Source organism: Saccopteryx leptura, chromosome 3, assembly GCF_036850995.1.
Source record: "Saccopteryx leptura isolate mSacLep1 chromosome 3, mSacLep1_pri_phased_curated, whole genome shotgun sequence".
Lineage (NCBI taxonomy): Eukaryota > Metazoa > Chordata > Mammalia > Chiroptera > Emballonuridae > Saccopteryx > Saccopteryx leptura.
This window is the reverse complement of record NC_089505.1, coordinates 173,887,341-173,906,908: the sequence shown is the minus strand read 5'-3', so window position 1 is coordinate 173,906,908 and position 19,568 is coordinate 173,887,341. Positions and strand designations below refer to the sequence as shown.

Below are 19,568 nucleotides of genomic sequence, written 5' to 3'. Positions count from 1 at the left end.
CATTCAAGTTGGAAAAGAAGAAGTAAAACTATCATTATTTGCAGATGATATGATATTGTATATAGAAAACCCTAAAGTCTCAGTCAAAAAACTACTGGACGTGATAAATAAATTCAGCAAAGTGGCAGGATATAAAATCAATACTCAGAAATCAGAAGCATTTTTATACGCCAACAATGAACAGTCAGAAAGAGAAATTAAGGAAACAATCCCCTTCACAATTACAACCAAAAAAATAAAGTACCTAGGAGTAAACTTAACCAAGGATACTAAAGACTTGTACTCGGAAAATTACAAAGCATTGAGAAAAGAAATCAAGGAAGATACAAACAAGTGGAAGCATATACCGTGCTCATGGATAGGAAGAATAAACATCATTAAAATGTCTATATTACCCAAAGCAATCTATAAATTCAATGCAATACCAATTAAAATACCAATGACATACTTCAAAGATATAGAACACATATTCCAAAAATTTATATGGAACCAAAAGAGGACACGAATAGCCTCGGCAATCTTAAAAAAGAAGAATAAAGTGGGAGGTATCACACTTCCTGATATCAAGTTATACTACAAGGCCGTTGTACTCAAAACAGCCTGGTACTGGCATAAGAACAGGCATATAGATCAATGGAACAGAACAGAGAACCCAGAAATAAACCCACAGTTCTATGGACAACTGATATTTGACAAAGGAGGTAAGGAAATACAATGGAGTAAAGACAGCCTCTTTAACAAATGGTGTTGGGAAAATTGGACAGCTACTGCAAAAAAATGAAACTAGATCACCAGCTTACACCACTCACAAAAATAAACTCAAAATGGGTAAAAGACTTAAATGTAGGCCGTGAAACCATAAGCATCTTAGAAGAAAACATAGGCAGTAAGCTCTCGGAGCAATATATTTGCTGATTTATCTCCACGGGGAAGTGAAATAAAAGACAGGAGAAACAAATGGGACTATATCAAACTAAAAAGCTTTTGCACAGCTAAAGACAACAAGAACAAAATAAAAAGACAAACTACACAATGGGAGAACATATTTGACAATACGTCTGATAAGGGGTTAATAACCAAAATTTATAAAGAACTTGTAAAACTCAACACCAGTAAGACAAACAACCCAATCCAAAAATGGGCAAAAGAGATGAATAGACACTTCTCCAAAGAGGACATACAGATGGCCAATAGGCATATGAAAAAATGCTCAACATCATTAATCATTAGAGAAATGCAAATTAAAACCACAATGAGATATCACCTCACACCAGTCAGAATGGCGCTTATCAACAAAACAACACAGAATAAGTGCTGGCGAGGATGTGGAGAAAAGGGAACCCTCCTGCACTGCTGGTGGGAATGCAGACTGGTGCAGCCACTGTGGAAAACAGTATGGAGATTCCTCAAAAATCTGAAAATCGAACTGCCTTTTGACCCAGCTATCCCACTTTTAGGAATATACCCCAAGGACACCAGAGAATGGCTCGAAAAGGAGAAATGCACCCGCATGTTTGTGGCAGCATTGTTTACAATAGCGAAGATCTGGAAACAGCCCAAGTGTCCGTCAGAGGACGAGTGGATTAAAAAGCTTTGGTACATATATACTATGGAATACTACTCAGCCATAAGAAATGATGACATCGGATCATTTACAATAACATGGATGGACCTTGACAACATTATACGGAGTGAAATAAGTAAATCAGAAAAAAAAAAAAAAAAAAAACTAAGATGAATCCATACATAGAAGGGACATAAAACTGAGACTCAGAGACATGAACAAGAATGTGGTGGCAACAGGGGCTGGAGGTTGGGGGAGGGGGGAGGGGGTGAAGAAGGAGAGAGGGGTTAGGGGAGGGGAGGGGCACAAAGAAAACCAGATAGAAGGTGACAGAAGACAATTTAACTTTGGGGGAGGGGTATACAGCACAATCAAATGTCAAAATAATCTAGAGATATTTTCTCTCAACATATGTACCCTGATTTATCAATGTCACTGCATTAAATTTAATAAAAAAATAAATAAATAAAATGAATAAAATAAATAAAATAAAAAGCTGTGACGGCCTGACCAGGTGGTGGTTTAGTAGATAGAGCGTCGGACTGGGATGCGGAAGGACCCAGGTTTGAGACCCCGAGGTCGCCACCTTGAGCACGGGCTCATCTGGTTTGAGCAAAGCTCACCAGCTTGGACCAAGGTCGCTGGCTTGAGCAAGGGGTTACTCGGTCTGCTGAAAGCCCATGGTCAAGGCACATATGAGAAAGCAGTCAATGAACAACTAAGGTGTTGCAACGAAAAACTGATGATTGATGCTTCTCATCTCTCTTCATTCCTGTCTGTCTGTCCCTGTCTATCCCTCTGTCTGACTCTCTCTCTGTCTCTGTAAAAAAATAAATAAATAAATAAAAAGCTGTGACGGTCTCAGGATGATGCAATGCATTTGGAATTGCCTAAATTAATTTGAAATGCTTGAAATCCTTGGCTTGTTCACCTTAGCCTCAGACAGAGCTGTGTCTGAGAGCAACATGGTTTAGTGGGACACCTGTCCTGGAGGAGCACGGGCATCCTCTTACTCTAGTGTTGTCCTGACTACCTCTTAGTGCCTGGAGTTCTGCCTCACTGCTCGGAACCTCTTCTCATGCTCTGCCTTGTCAGACAGAGGGTTGCCTGCCTTAGGTCGGAGTTTACCTAGTGTGGTCTGCTTACACTTGGGGAATCCAAGACCCTCTCAGGAATTCACAAGATAAAAACTATTTTTATAATGCTCAACAGTTGTTTTTTAATTAAGTATGCACTAATATTACAAAAGCATTGGTGGATAAAATAGCATCTTAGCACAAGTCCAGGCAGGAGGACCCAACTCTACTAGACATGATCTTTTTTGCTGCCAAGCATTAATAGTAAAAGAAAAAAAAAAAAAGTGCCAGTTGCACTGATGGATGTCCTTGATGAAGCAGTAAAAATTGTTGGTTTTATTAAATCTCAGTCTTTGAGTACCGGCATCTTTAAGATAAAGTGGGAAATAACTTGAAAAGGCTCTGCATGCCAACACACAATGGAAAAACATTGGTGTGAGCTGTGAGCCAAACTAGCCATTTTTATCATGAGCTGCAAGTCTTTAACGTGATGACTCAGAGTCTTTATTCAGTCTTGGACATTGGATGATATTCTCTCAAAAAAGAATTAAGTGAGCCTGTTGTAAGGTATTTTTCCCCACCGAGAAAGAAGGAAGGGGCCCAGAGCCACAAAGTATGGAATAATAAAAGGCTTTATTGAGTACAGAGCGCATCCACCCGACGAGATCCCTAGCCCCAGGGACAGAGACTATGGAAGTCACAAGGATTAAACCGTGTGAGGGATATTTAAAGGGTCCCTAGCGTGGTCGAGCTCATATGATGTAGTGAAATCTCACTGGCTGACAGATGGTCGCTCTTTTCCAAAGGGTTCCTGGGAAGTTTCTTTTGGCGTGCTTGGTTGTGGGTGGTCCTAGCCAAAGTTCCCGGGTTTGGGTTCCCCACGTGACTTTTCCCCATTATCCACCAGACCTTACATTCTGACCTTTTGTGTTAAATAGAATAGGGGCACCATTTATTCATCTGGCTACTTCCTGCTGATTAGGGGCATCGTGGGGAGGGGGAGATCGGAAGGTGGTGGCTTTGAGGGGTCTCAGGAGGAACATCTGTTTGGCCATGACTGGAGAAACTTAGCAGATGCGGTCCTGTAAGGATTTAAAACAAAAGGGGAGTGATATAATATTTAAGAGAAGGCTAGGTTAGAGATTAGAAGATGGCAGCGGAGTAGGCGGACGCACAGACGCCCAGCTCTCACCACCAAGCTGGAATACAAATCAATTTAGGAAAAATCAGCGTGTAAAACCAACTCTGGACTACAAGAACAGCTCTCAAAAACCAAGGAGCAAAGAAGAAACCACAACAAACCTGGTAGAGAGCGCCTAAATCTCCCCTGTTTACAGGAACGGAGGGGAGGGGGAGGCTGAGAGCCCAGAGGGGATCACACCCCAGGTAAAAGAGCAGAAAATACTGCTCACAGCCACTTGCCTGGTGACCAGGGAGCGAGGTGTGTTGAAAAGACCAGCTTATCTCCCAAGTGGAAAGGACAGAGAGAGGGACAGACTGTGAGGGGCTAGGAATGCAGGAGACAAACTAAAAAAGCTGACTCATCCGTGCTGGAGGCGGCCATAGCTGGGGGAGGGATTGAACATTCCACAAAACAGTACTGAATTGCTTCCAGATCAGAGTTCTCCGGACATCTATCCAGCTCCAATCAGCGCAACAAGACACAGCTGAAAACAAGAAGTAGGGAGGAGGGGCAGTAACTCAGGTCTCCATGGAGATCTGAGATACACCTCCCCATACTGAAGCTGAGAAAACACCCTGCCCCCAGAGAGATTAGTTGGCAGAAGAGGCCTTCAGAGTCTCAGGTTACACCCATAGCATTCCTGGATACAGTTTCAAGGAAGCCCCCTGCTGAGATCAATAAACAAGACTATCACCTGTTAAGAAAACAAACAAATCAAGACTTCAAAGCTACCCAAATCCGAAAGTGGATTACAAATAATAGCTGATACCAACCCAAGAAGACCTAGAAATAACACAACTGAAAACTGGAGGCAGACAACACCAAGCCTAGACTCAACCAACTCTACAAATAAAACACCCAAACACAATGAGAAGACGAAAAAGTGCAATCCAAATGAAATCACAAGAGATAACTTCAGGTGTTGAACTGAGTGATATGGAAATAATCAAACTTCCAGATGCGGAGTTAAAAATAATGATTGTAAGGATGCTAAGGGATCTTAGAACAACAATAGATGGTCACTATGAACACCTAAATAAAGAAATAGCAAGTATAAAAAAGAATCAGTCGGAGATGACAAATACAGTATCAGAAATAAAGACCACAATGGAAGGAATTAAAAACAGGATAGACAGAGCTGAGAATTGAATCAGCGAGTTGGAGGACAACTGGAAGGCATGAAAATAGAGAAGAAAAAAGAGACTCAAAAAGTCTGAGGAAACTCTTAGAAAGCTCTGTGACAACATGAAAAGAAGTAACATTCGCATCATAGGGGTTCCTGAAGAAGAAGAGAAAGACCAAGGGATAGAGACTTTGTTCAATCATATCATAGCTGAAAACTTCCCTAAATTAATGCAGGAGAAACTCACAAGTTCAGGAAGCACAGAGGACTCCATTAAAGAGAAACTCAAAGAAACCTACACCAAGACACATCATAATTAAAATACCAAAGCTAAGCGATAAAGAGAAAATATTAAAAGCTGCAAGAGAAAAAAAAGCTATCACCTACAAAGGAGCCCCCATAAGGATGACATCCGACTTCTCAACAGAAACACTTGAGGCCAGAAGGGAATGGCAAGAAATATTCAAAGTAATGCAGAACAAGAACCTACAACCAAGACTACTTTATCCAGCAAGGCTATCATTTAAAATCAAAGGAGAAATAAAAAGCTTCCCAGACAAAAAACAACTCAAGGAATTCATTACAACCAAACCAATGCTGCAGGAAATGTTAAGGGGCCTGTTGTAAACAGATCAAAGTGGGAAAAGAATATAGCAAAAAAGAAATACAGCTTTAAAGAATAAAATGGCAATAAACAACTACATATCAATAATAACCATAAATGTAAATGGATTAAATGATCCAATCAAAAGACATAGGGTAGCTGCATGGATAAGAAAACAGGACCCATACATATGCTGTCTACAAGAGACACACCTGAGAACAGGGGTCTCAAACTCAACTTAGCATGTGGGCCGCAGAGCAAGATCACAGCCATTCGGCGGGCCGCACTAGGTCTACAAAAGGCAACTGTTACGCAACACTTTTCTCACTGCAGTTGAAAACAAAAAAAAATCAGTACAAAATTGTTCGGTGGGCCGCATGCAGCCCGCGGGCCGTGAGTTTCAGACCCCTGCCTTAGAACAAAAGATACACATAGATTGAAGGTAAAAGGATGGAAAAAAACATTTCATGCAAATGGAAATGAAAAAAAGCTGGGGTAGTAATACTTATATCAGACAAATTGGACTTTAAAACAAAGGATATAGTAAGAGATAAAGAAAACCACTACATAATGATAAAGGGAGTAATCCAACAGGAAGATATAACTATTATAAATATCTATGCACCTAATGTAGGAGCACCTAAATATATAAAGCAGACTTTGATGGATTTAAAGGGCGAAATCATCAGCAATACTATAATAGTAGGGGATTTCAATACTCCACTAACATCACTAGATAGATTCTCAAGAAAGAAAATTAACAAAGAAACAGCAGACTTATTGGACACACTAGATCAATTCTATTTAATAGATATCTTCAGAACCTTTCACCCTAAAGCAGCAGAATATACATTCTTTTCAAGTGCTCATGGTACATTTTCTAGGATAGACCACATGTTAGGGCACCAAAGTGGTCTCAACAAATTTAAAAAGACTGAAATAATATCAAGCACTTTGTCCAATCACAACGGCATGAAACTAGAAATGAATCACAACAGAAAAGCTCAAAAATTCTCAAACATATGGAAACTAGATAGCAGGTTGTTAAATAACAAATGGATTAAAAATGAGATCAAAGAAGAAATTAAAAAATTTCTCAAAACGAATGACAATGACCATACAACAACTCAAAATTTATGGGACACAGCAAAAGCAGTACTGAGAGGGAAGTTCATAGCACTACAGGCACACTTTAAGAAGCTAAAAAAAAGCTCAAATAAACAACTTAACCCTGCATCTAAAAGAACTAGAAAAAGAACAGCAAGTAAAGCCCAAATGTAGTAGAAGGAATGAAATAATAAAGATCAGAGCAGAAATAAATGACATAGAGGCTAAAGAAACAATACAGAGCATAAATGAAACTAGGAACTGGTTCTTTGAAAAGGTAAACAAGATTGATGAACCTTTAACTAGACTCACCAAGAAAAAGAGAGAGAGGACTCAAATAAATAAAATTAGAAATGAGAGTGGAGAAATAACAACTGACACAACAGAAATACAAAATATTCTAAGAAAATAGTATGAAGAACTGTATGCCAAAAAACTAGACAACCTAGATGAAATAGACAAATATCTTGAAACATACAATCTTCCAAAAATCAATCTGGAAGAATCAGAAAACCTAAACAGACCGATTACACCAAATGAGATCGAAACAGTTATCAAAAAACTCCCAACAAAGAAAAGTCCGGGGCCTGATGGCTTCACAACTGAATTCTACCAAATATTCAAAGAAGAACTAACTCTTATCCTTCTCAAACTGTTTCAAAAAATTCAAGGGGAAGGAAGACTTCCAAGCTCCTTTTATGAGGCGAGCATAATTCTGATTCCAAAACCAGGCAAAGACAACACAAAGAAAATTATAGGCCAATATCTCTGATGAATATAGATGCTAAAATCCTCAACAAAATATTAGCAAACTGGATCCAACAATATATGGAAAAAATCATACACCATGATCAAGTGGGATTTATTCTGGGGAGGGAAGGCTGGTACAATATTCACAAATCAATCAATGTGATTCATCACATAAACAAAAAGAAGGAGAAAAACCATATGATAATTTCAATAGATGCATAAAAAGTATTTGATAAAATCCAGCACCCATTCATGATCAAAACTCTCAGCAAAGTGGGAATACAGGGAACATACCTCAACATGATAAAAGCCATCTATGAGAAACCCACAGCCAACATCATACTCAATGGGAAAAAATTAAAAGCAATCCCCTTAAGATCAGGAACAAGGCAGGGGTGCCCCCTTTCACCACTCTTATTTAACATAGTCCTGGAAGTCCTAGCTACAGCAATCAGACAAGAAGAAGAAATAAAAGGCATTCAAGTTGGAAAAGAAGAAGTAAAACTATCATTATTTGCAGATGATATGATATTGTATATAGAAAACCCTAAAGTCTCAGTCAAAAAGCTACTGGACCTGATAAATGAATTCAGCAAAGTGGCAGGATATAAAATCAATACTCAGAAATCAGAAGCATTTTTATACGCCAACAAATGAACAGTCAGAAAGAGAAATTAAGGAAACAATCCCCTTCACAATTACAACCAAAAAAAATAAAGTACCTAGGAGTAAACTTAACCAAGGATACTAAAGACTTGTACTCGGAAAATTACAAAGCATTGAGAAAAGAAATCAAGGAAGATACAAACAAGTGGAAGCATATACCGTGCTCATGGTTAGGAAGAATAAACATCATTAAAATGTCTATATTACCCAAAGCAATCTATAAATTCAATGCAATACCAATTAAAATACCAATGACATACTTCAAAGATATAGATCACATATTCCAAAAATTTATATGGAACCAAAAAAGAACACGAAGAGCCTCGGCAATCTTTAAAAAGAAGAATAAAGTGGGAGGTATCACACTTCCTGATATCAAGTTATACTACAAGGCCGTTGTACTCAAAACAGCCTGGTACTGGCATAAGAACAGGCATATAAATCAATGGAACAGAACAGAGAACCCAGAAATAAACCCACACTTTTATGGACAACTGATATTTGACAAAAGAGGTAAGGAAATACAGTGGAGTAAAGACAGCCTCTTTAACAAATGGTGTTGGGAAAATTGGACAGCTACTGCAAAAAAATGAAACTAGATCACCAGCTTACACCACTCATAAAAATAAACTCAAAATGGGTAAAAGACTTAAATGTAGGCCGTGAAACCATAAGCATCTTAGAAGAAAACATAGGCAGTAAGCTCTCCGACATCTCTCAGAGCAATATATTTGCTGATTTATCTCCACGGGGAAGTGAAATAAAAGACAGGAGAAACAAATGGGACTATATCAAACTAAAAAGCTTTTGCACAGCTAAAGACAACAAGAACAAAATAAAAAGACAAACTACACAATGGGAGAACATATTTGACAATACGTCTGATAAGGGGTTAATAACCAAAATTTATAAAGAACTTGTAAATCTCAACACCAGGAAGACAATCCAATCCAAAAATGGGCAAAAGAGATGAATAGACACTTCTCCAAAGAGGACATACAGATGGCCAATAGGCATATGAAAAAAGGCTCAACATCACTAATCATTAGAGAAATGCAAATTAAAACCGCAATGAGTTATCACCTCACACCAGCCAGAATGGTGCTCATCAACAAAACAACACAGAGTTAAGTGCTGGCGAGGATGTGTAGAAAAGGGAACCCTCCTGCACTGCTGGTGGGAATGCAGACTGGTGCAGCCACTGTGGAAAACGGTATGGAGATTCCTCAAACAACTAAAAATCGAACTGCCTTTTGACCCAGCTATCCCACTTTTAGGAATATACCCCAAGAACACCATAGAACGGCTCCAAAAGGAGAAATGCACCCCCATGTTTGTGGCAGCATTGTTCACAATAGCGAAGATCTGGAAACAGCCCAAGTGTCCGTCAGAGGACGAGTGGATAAAAAAGCTTTGGTACATATATACTATGGAATACTACTCAGCCATAAGAAATGATGACATCAGATCATTTACAATAACATGGATGGACCTTGATAACATTATACTGAGTGAAATAAGTAAATCATTGGCTCAGCAGTAGAGCATCGGCCTAGCATGCGGAGGACCCGGGTTCGATTCCCAGCCAAGGCACACAGGAGAAGCGCCCATTTGCTTCTCCACCCCTCCGCCGCGCCTTCCTCTCTGTCTCTCTCTTCTCCTCCCGCAGCCAAGGCTCCATTGGAGCAAAGATGGCCCGGGCACTGGGGATGGCTCCTTGGCCTCTGCCTCAGGCACTAGAGTGGCTCTGGTCACGACATGGCGACGCCCCCGATGGGCAGAGCATCGCCCCCTGGTGGGCAGAGCGTCGCCCCATGGTGGGCGTGCGGGGTGGATCCAGGTCGGGCGCATGCGGGAGTCTGTGTGACTGTCTCTCCCTGTTTCCAGCTTCAGAAAAAAAAGAAAAAAAGAAATAAGTAAATCAGAAAAAAACTAAGGACTATATGAATCCATACATAGATGGGACATAAAAATGAGACTCAGAGACATGAACAAGAATGTGATGGCAACGGGAGTGGGGGATGGGGGGAGGGGGGAGGGGGCGAGGAAGGAGAGAGGGGGTGGGGGAGGGGAGAGGCACAAAGAAAACCAGATAGAAGGTGACAGAAGACAATTTGACTTTGGGGAAGGGGTATACAGCACAATCAAATGTCAAAATAATCTGGAGATGTTTTCTCTCAACATATGGACCCTGATATATCAATGTCACTGCATTAAATTTAATTTTAAAAATGGGGGGAAAAAAACCAAAAGGGAAGTAATAGGGGGATTTGTAGGGTCCAGCCTTTTGGTGAGCTGGATATGGATGGAGTCCAGTGGTTCCGACTGCCAGTGGTCCTGTATGGAGGCAACCTTGAGGCAAAACTGCATGTCAGCAGTGGCCTAAGAAGGGGAAAGGAAGGGGTCCCATCCATTCCCATAACCAAGACCTGTGAGGGAATTAGAGGTCCAGAGTGTCATGGCAAAACAGAGAAGGTAGCCCCCGTGTCCACAAGAAATGAGATGGACTTACCCACTAGTTGCAGCATACCCTGGGTTCTCTGAGTCTAGGTCCTGTCCTAGGAGTTTGAGCGATGCACCCACCTGGCTGGATTGGCCTCCCATTCAAGCAGCTTGTCCTCCATGTAGAGGCACTGAGGAAAAGCCTGTTGCCCAAAAGGGCAATTGCTCCACCAGTGACCGGGCTGTTTGCAGTCAGGGTAGTGCTCAGTGGTTAGCCATGGGCAGGGGCCCTGCTGGGACCAGTGACCCTGCTTGCCACACTTAAAGCAAGCTGCTGATGCGATTTCTCTTTGCAGCTTGGGCTTGGGTCGGGCACTTCCTATGCCTTGCCCCTGTTGCTCTGCTGGCCTCGAGGCTGCGACGAGCCAGGGTTTGGAGCATTACCTTCTGCTGCATGCGGGCCTGGCAAACAGCCTTGGCCTGTTATTACTAGTTGGGACCATTAAAAACTTTAACTGCTGTGTTCACAGTTCCAGATAGGGGTTTGGGGTTGAGAATAAGAGGAGGAGGGCTCGTGGGGAGCCTGGCACCCAGATCCGGCAGGAAACACTGGAGCCAGAGGCAGGACAGGGCTAGAACTTACTGCAAGAAAATTGGGGTTGAGCCTTGGACTCCAGCAAACTGATGTAAGAGCCAATAGTAGATGGAGAATGGCCTGACGGAGGAGGGACTTAAGAACACAGTGGAGAAGGGAGGGGCCCCTGGCCAGCAGGGGAGGAGAAAGAGAGACTGGTAGTGGTGAATAAGAAACAGGATTTTGCCTGACCAGGCGGTGGCGCAGTGGATAGAGTGTTGGACTGAGATGCGGAGGACCCAGGTTCGAGACCCCAGGGTCGCCAGCTTGAGCGCAGGCTCATCTGGTTTGAGCAAAAGCTCACCAGCTTGGACCCAAGGTCGCTGGCTTGAGCAAGGGGTCACTCAGTCTGCTGTAGCGCCATGGTCAAGGCACACATGAGAAAGCAATCATTAAACTAAGGTGTCGCAACAAAAAACTAATGATTGATGCTCTCATCTCTCTCCATTCCTGTCTGTCTGTCCCTATCTATCTGTCCCTATCTATCCCTTTCTCTGACTCTGTCTCTGTCTCTATAAAAAAAAAAAGAAAGAAAGAAACAGGATTTTGCAAAGTGAGGGGAGGGTCTCTCAGCGGGAAGAGACCCAAGCAAAGTGGTTTGCAGAGGGACCAGAGAGAAGTCCCAAGAGAGGGGCACCCCTGGGGGTCAGGCAAGAGGAAAAGAGAGTTGGGAGTCCATGGAGAAGGAAAGATCAGGAGTGGAGGTTTTAGGTGAAGTTTCTCTGGGCAGAAAAAGGGCCTGTGAGGTGGAACAGGTGGCATAGAGATTAAGGACAGGTGTGCGAATAACTAGAAGCCGTGAATGTAAGAGATCTCCAATCAGTTTCCAGCTTTTTTGGCGATAGTTAAATTGGTGAAGGTGTTAAAACCGAAAGTCCCTTCAGGAGGCTAATTCAGTGGGTTCTGTAGCCTGGCCACAGTGGAGAAGAACAGTTTCTTCTTCTTTAGGGAGGGAGATTCCTGTGCCCCCACAGCTGCCCTCAGTCCTTGGAGTGGTCAGAATTGAGGATTGGCATCCCAAAGCTCAAGCTCTGGCCACAAACAGATAAGGTAAAGTGGATGTGCTCAGGACATCTTCATGATTACAAGCATTCAGAACGGAAAGACTTCCCTGACATAAATACGGTTTCCAGACAGGGAGTCTCGGCGGAAAGAAATCAAGGGTGGCTGGAGGCAGGGGACTTACTGCACCATGCGCTGAAGTGGGTAGAAGGTCGGAGATCCTGGTTCTTTCTCAGAGGGGAAGGGCAGAGGAGCGGTCCTTGCAGACTTCAAACTCCTCCTGGGTTTTCGGCACCAAAATGTAAGGTATTTTTCCCCGCTGAGAAAGAAGGAAGGAGTCCAGAGCTATGAAGTGTGGAATAAGTAAAAGGCTTTATTGAGTATAGAGCGCATCCCGCCCGACGAGATCCCTAGTCCTGGGGACAGAGGTTATGGAAGTCGCAAGGATTAAACCGCATGAGGGATATTTAAAGGGTCCCTAGCGTGGTCGAGCTAATATGACATAGTGAAATCTCACTGGCTGACAGACTGTCGCTCTTTTCCAAAGGGTTCCTGGGAAGTTTCTTTTGGTGTGCTTGGTTGTGGGCAGTCCTAGCCAAATTCCCTGGGTTTGGGTTCCCCACGTGACTTTTCCCCATTATCCACCGGACCTTACACCTGTCACTTTTAGAAAAATAGCTGACACTGTTGTTGCCAGTGATAAAATTAGGCTTTCGGTAATAAGCTTGATTTACTTTATAATAAAATGCACTATCTGGAAGATCTGGGTAACTTATTGAAGTGACAGTTCTTATTTGTAATATTATACAATGTTACAAAATTATGCATGGGTGAATCATCTATTTTAAGAGCAAGATAAACTAATGGGTTTTAATATAACAGCATGAAAAGTTTCTTTATATGGTGGTGCATTCCTCTTCAGCTACCTTTTACAAAACTTGCCCTTGTCAAGTTTTGATGAAGTATCAAAGAAGACTTCACAGTAATCTGAAAAGACTTCAGATATCCCTTTCATTTTCAGTGATATATCTGTGTATTCATACACTTCAACTAAAGCAATATATTGCCTCAGATTGCATGCAGAAGCAACTAGGAGAAACCACTGTCTTATAAAAAGTCATTCATTAATGAGATTTGCTAACATTTAAAACAGAGCCAGTCTTCTCGCTATTTTTTTTTTGAAAATGTATGTTTCATTTTTAAAAATGTTACTTTAAATTAAATAAATAAATATTTAACTTTTTTCTATTTTAGTTTCTAATGTGTATTTATAAAGATAGTACAAATAAATGTAACGTCTTTGGGTTGTCATAAATTTCCAAGAATGTGAAGCAGTCCTGGAGACCAAAAAAGTAAAAATCTAGAGGTTGGCAAACTTCTTATTTTTAAGAGCCAGATAATAAATGTTTTAGGCTTTGTGAGCCATAGGGTTTCACAACTTAACTCTGCTGTTACAGATATTCAATAAACAGATGTGTGTGTCTGTGTGACTGTACAGCTTCATTTCCTAAAATAAGTGGCAGGTTATAGCTTGCTGACTATAGCAAAATTTCCCCTAAAAGAACATTATAGGACTTCTTTTGATGACATAGCCATAAGCATTTTTTGTGTTCAAACACTGTATCGGTTTTGCTTAAAACTGGAATCTGAGTTCTGAATTCACTGCTTGTTAAGAGAGGCATCTTTTATAACGTAGTTTTAATGGTGCACATGTTCCGACTTTCTACTGCTTAGGAAGTAGGAAGAGTCCTCCCAAGGAGATTCCTCAGAAGGGGACAGCAGACTCAAGTGAAGAAGGCAAGCTGCTTTAGGGACTTGAGCAGGGTGTGGTCCCCATAAATGAGGTATGGATCCACATGGCTCTTTGGCAGATCAGAAGTGCATAGTCTTACCTCTCACTCTCTCACAAACAGGCATTTCATTGCTCCAAGTTGAAATATACATAGAATTTTTAAACCTAAAAATAGCCCATGGAAAATCCCTTATTGCTGGTTAATTCTGGTTTTAGGCTGGTTTCTGAGAAATACATTAGCTGGCACCGCAAATTTCAAGTCCTATGTATGTATGTGGGCTGCTTTGTGGAAAGGGAGCATACTGTCCCGTTTCCATCCCTTATTGAGGTTGAGCTCACTTTGCTCTATGCCTAGCTCTTGTCTTGCTTATCAGCCTCCAGGATATGGGAGTCTTGTTTTTGGGATGTCAGAGAACTTATGAAAGTCTGACTGTCAAGTCAAAGGAAGAGAAACTTAGATTTACATTGTGGTTGAAACTCCATGAACCAAGATGTGCCTTTATGGACTATACATAGTCTTGGTATCCAATACCATTGATGGGTTTCTCTCTTCTTCTAGGACTGCAGCCATAAGTCAGACCATTGCTGGAAATTAAGAATGTGCTATGATTGCTTTCACATGGGTCTTCTTGGCACAGTCAGCAGTATGTAAAGATGCACAGAAATGAGGTCTGGTATTCTTTTTTAAGCACAAATCAGCACCCAAAAAGGGTAAAGTTGCGCTGAAGGCTGTGGCTTCCACCATGTGAGAGGCACACTTGGTCTTGGTGCCAGCAGCAGCATCAGAGGCACTGGGGCAGCCTTCGTTCTCTACAAGCAGTGAGAAGCCGCAAGCGAGAAACCTGCTCATAGCATCCCTATCTGTTTCTGTAGATTCTGTCTTCAAAATCTTTGGAACCTTTAGGAGGATGACTGCAAAAACCATGCTCCTTTTAAAGAATGTGTCAGAAGATACAGGACCAATTGTAATTGAATGGATTTATATTTCCATGTTGATTTGCCCCTAGGCAGCATCTCATTCTAAACAAACAGTATACTGAAAAATATGTGTATGGATCTCTTCATTGTTGGTGTCTAATTAGCTTCAGGTATTGAAAGATTTGCTTTAAAATATTTTCCTAGATTATGTTTATTCTACAGAGGAAAAAGAAAGTGAGTGTGTCACTTATGTGCCCTTAGATTCTCATGATGCAGTTTTGAGATTTAATGCTGCTCCTACACGTGGCTATGAGAAAGATGTGGGGAGTAAGACCACAGTGCGCATCATAAACTCCCAGGTAAGGGGGTGGAGGGTGCATTCTATGCTGTGCATTCTGTAGGGAACAGCTTAACTGGTTGAGTCAATAAAAGTTACCTACTTACCCATAAATCATGATCTTCCTTAATTCTATGGGTCTTGTAATTATAAAGAATCAATAGCCCTGGCTGGTTGGCTCAGTGGATAGAGCGTCAGCCCAGTGTATGGATATCCTGGGTTTGATCCCTGGCCAGGGCACACATAAGAAGCAACCATCTGCTTTTCTTCTCCTCCCTCTCTCCCTTCTCTATCTTCCCCTCTCACAACCAGGGGCTCAACTGGTTCAAGCGTCAGCCCCAGCACTGAGGATAGCTCAGTTGATAAAAGCATCAGCCCCAGATGGGTTTGCTGGGTAGATCCCAGATGGGGAGTATGTGGGAATCTGTCTATCTCCCCTCCCCTCACTTAAAAAAAAAAATCTGATAAAATTAATTAATTGAGAAAAAATGTAAAGAAATAGAAATTTATGAATGAATGACTAGGGAAGAAAATGAATAAGATCAAAAGGAAAATCTATTAGATATAGATATAGATACTGATACAGATATAGATAGATATAGATTATATATATATATCAATCATAGACTTAGCATGTTGCATTTTGTAGACTTACAAAAGATGTTATACTTAGAAGTCATGGCCATGAGAAGACGGGATGAAGAAGAGAAAAACAAAGGTACAAAATTCAAGGGCAGTAGGGTACCTTGAAAATGTTACTCTGTTACTTGAAAATTTTTTAAATGAAAATGGATTGTTGGATCAAAAATGAAATTACCTCTTTTCTATTCTTAATAAGAATGTTTTCCTAATTTGTAGCAAAATTATTCTCAGAACAAACCACAATAATTTCTAGACTTTCAACCTATATAGAAAAATATGAGGTAATGAATGATTTATGACGAGTTGCTTGCAGAACAAAAGATTAGATTTTTGCCTAAGCCAGACAGCATATAGCAAGGTAAGAAACAATTCCATATTCCTTAACTTATAGATGCCATTGATGATAAGATTCACCATTCATTTAACAACAGCTTTTCAGAGAGGAGGAAATAAACCCCACCAAATAAAAATGCATGTCACCTGTAAGATATATTTTAACTTCAGAAACATTAAGAAGTGAAGGAAAAAGTACATCTTAAAAACTGAGGGAAAAAAAACTGAAAAATTGCACCTTAAAGCTGAAGAAAATCTAGGGTTTTTTTGCAAAAAAGTGGTTTAAAAAATGGTTATTGGCCTGACCTGTGGTGGTGCAGTGGATAAAGCGTCGACCTGGAAATGCTGAGGTCGCCGGTTCGAAACCCTGGGCTTGCCTGGTCAAGGCACATATGGGAGTTGATGCTTCCAGCTCCTCCCCCCCTTCTCTCTCTCTGTCTCTCCTCTCTCTCTCTCTCTCTCTCTCTCTCTCTCTGTCTCTCCCTCTCCTCTCTTAAATGAATAAAAAAAAGAAAAGAAAAAGTCTCTTGTTTAAAAAAAAATGGTTATTGGCAGGTGAGATGGAGGAACTCATTCCAACCTAGATAGGGCCTTAGAGAGAGGACAGTTATACCAGGGCTGACTCAGGCTGACTGGCTCTATCTGTCTCCTCTGTCCTGAGTCTGGCACCCTGGAGGCACCTTCATAATTCAGTTCATTCACACCTGCAACCTTCTCCAAATGACCTCTGAAGGCAATTGGAGAAGGTTGTGGGGACCTGAATTACCTAGAGAGTCACATCTTTCAGGAGCCTATTTGATGCCACTAGATATGAGTATAGTGCTTAATGAAAATGTAGGGACAGATTGATTTAAACAAACAAACAAAAATGTCCCCAAACATTTATTTTAAGTGCTTTAGCAGGCAGTGCCAGCCTCTTTCCCTCCCCTTGAGGGAAACATGTCTGAGAAACTTTGTAAAAATGAATTATAGCAAGAAAAAATTTTTTCATCTATTTTTTAAATATGATATTGAAGAACCAAACACTTGCTTTAAAATGATTTGTCTATGTATTTCCAGATTCTGACCAACCCCAACCATCACTTCATTGACAATTCATTGTATAAAGATGTCATTTTGGTGGCTTGGGACCCCGCTCCTTATTCTGCAAATCTTAACTTGGTAAGTCTGTCCTTTGTTGCCCCTGCCCTAACCCTAATGGTCAGAAGGTGCCTTCTACTAATTACTCATGGGAACATGTCAAGGATTAAGCTTTGATAGACATGATGAAACTGAATATGGATGCTACTTAAATACATGGTTGTCCATACCATGTTGATACCCACTTTCAATAGCGTACTTGGTGAACATTGTCCATCTCAAAAGGGCTTTTGCTCTGGAGGACTTTTTTTTAAATGTACAATGTCCAAAAGTTCAGAAACTTCTAGTTATCTTGGAGGTTGGGGTGATTAAACTCAAAATATTCCCATTATGATAGGGTGACATCACCTTTCAAGAAGTTACAAAACCTTTTGAAATAAATTGGAGGTGCTTAGCAACAAAATCTAAACTTGCATACCAACAGCTTATTATTGTTTTAGTGAACCTGGTCCAGGCTTTCCTTGAGTGTGTCCCTCTTTGATTCTGCTTCTAAACCTACTTAATCTCATAATATAGCATAAACAAGATTATTACTAGCCATCAAAATGTAAGCAAGATGTATGCATGACTTTCTGGAAAATCATTGCCTGTCTAAACAAGCAGCTAGTTACTTTTGGTGAAACTGTGGATGAAAATCAATGTCAGTGTTTTTTAAAGAGGGCTGGGAAAGATGGTTGAGAATTTATCCTTGGGAAAGATGCCGTCAGCTGTGCCAATGAGTGTCTTTCCACTTGTTCTGCTATGACTTAAAGAATGCAGGGGTATTTTTTTTTGGGGGGGGGGGGATGGAGGACTGATTTTGGCTCCACTAAGAGGTAACTTTCTAAGAGAGCTGTTCAAGGTTGAAGGGGTCCCTCTGAAAAGAATGTTCTATCACTGTTCCTCTTGACACTAAGGCTGGACCTTTACCTAGTGTGATTACTAACCGGTTTTTAACCAGTATTACAAATGAGAACCACATGGAGAGTATTTTTCAAATTCATCTGTCAGAGCCCCATTTTCAGAAGTGTAGCATACAGTATCAATGTGCAGTTTTTGAGGAGCCTGGCTGCTTTTTATAGGTACCCTCTGTTGAGAATCAAGCATCAGATGGGTGTTTGAACTTTTCAGCTTCCTCCCCAGACTAAGGTTCTCTGCCTTTAAGTTTTTATACCTTTCTTGCTGTTTGTTGGCGAACCCAGAGCTTCCAGCTGTCGGAGCTTGTTTCTTGCTCTGTTGGAAGCAACCAAGCCCAAGGCGCAGAGCCCCTCGGCCCCAGGGGTGTGGACAGCGATGGTGCTGAAGTCTAAGTGACAGGCTGCTGTCTGGGGGGCCTGTCCTTCAGTACGCTGCGTGAGGCTGGGAGGAGGAGGGTAGAGAAGCAAGTCCCACATTCCTCCAGCTTCCTCCACTGCCTCAGGGGTTGGGGGCACAGTTCACTTAATAAGATGATCTGGCCCAGACACTCTCAACATTTTCAAAACAACAGAACACATTCAGCTATGGAACACTCCCTGGGATCTTACTGCAAACCAAGATGTCTGTCTGAAGGGAGCATGGGGCCTGAGCCCACGGAGCTGAGCACATGCCATTCTGCAGATGCCATTTCATGATGGCATCTGAGACACTTCTGAAAATATTTTTTAATCAACCTTATAGTTCATTTTTTCATAAAATAATTTATATTAAATCAATGTAAGTACACATTTTGATGAGTATTAGCAAATATATATAGTCAAGTATTACTATTGCAAATAAGAAATAGAATATTTTCTGCCTGACCTGTGGTGGCGCAGTGGATAAAGCATCAACCTGAAACACTGAGGTTGCCGGTTCAAAACCCTGGGCTTGCCTGGTCAAGGCACATTTGAGAGTTGATTCTTCCTTTTCCTCCCCCCTTTCTCTCTCTCTCCTCTCCTCTCCTCTCTAAAATGAATAAATAGAAATCTAAAAAAAAAATTTTTAAATAGAATATTTTCATCATTCTGGAGAGTCCCCTTGTGTCGTCCCACCATCTTCCCAGCCCCAACACCAGGTCTGAGCATTAACTGATTTGCTCTCTGTCACTATGGATTCTATTTGGAGAACATTATTTTTGAGCCCAGGGGTCAGCCAACTACAGCTAGGAGCCAAATCTGATCCTGGTTTTTAAGTAAAATTTTATCAGAACAAGGCCAGGCCATTTATTTTGTATCTTGTGTGGCTGCTTTCCATGTGCGAAGACCAAGTTGAGTAGTTGCCGAAGAGACAGTATTACCCTAAAAAACTTAACAACA

The 19,568-nt window shown here is 41.1% G+C and overlaps 1 protein-coding gene across 1 annotated transcript in view; it reads left to right on the top strand.

The window, feature by feature from the left end:
- ST6GAL2 (ST6 beta-galactoside alpha-2,6-sialyltransferase 2) overlaps nt 1–19,568 on the top strand; it is a 43,946-nt gene that overhangs the window by 10,346 nt on the left and 14,032 nt on the right. The window contains exons 2-3 of the mRNA XM_066372232.1: nt 15,123–15,220; nt 17,233–17,334. Of these exons, the coding sequence (XP_066228329.1) occupies nt 15,123–15,220; nt 17,233–17,334 (200 nt within the window). The remainder of the gene's footprint in view (nt 1–15,122; nt 15,221–17,232; nt 17,335–19,568) is intronic.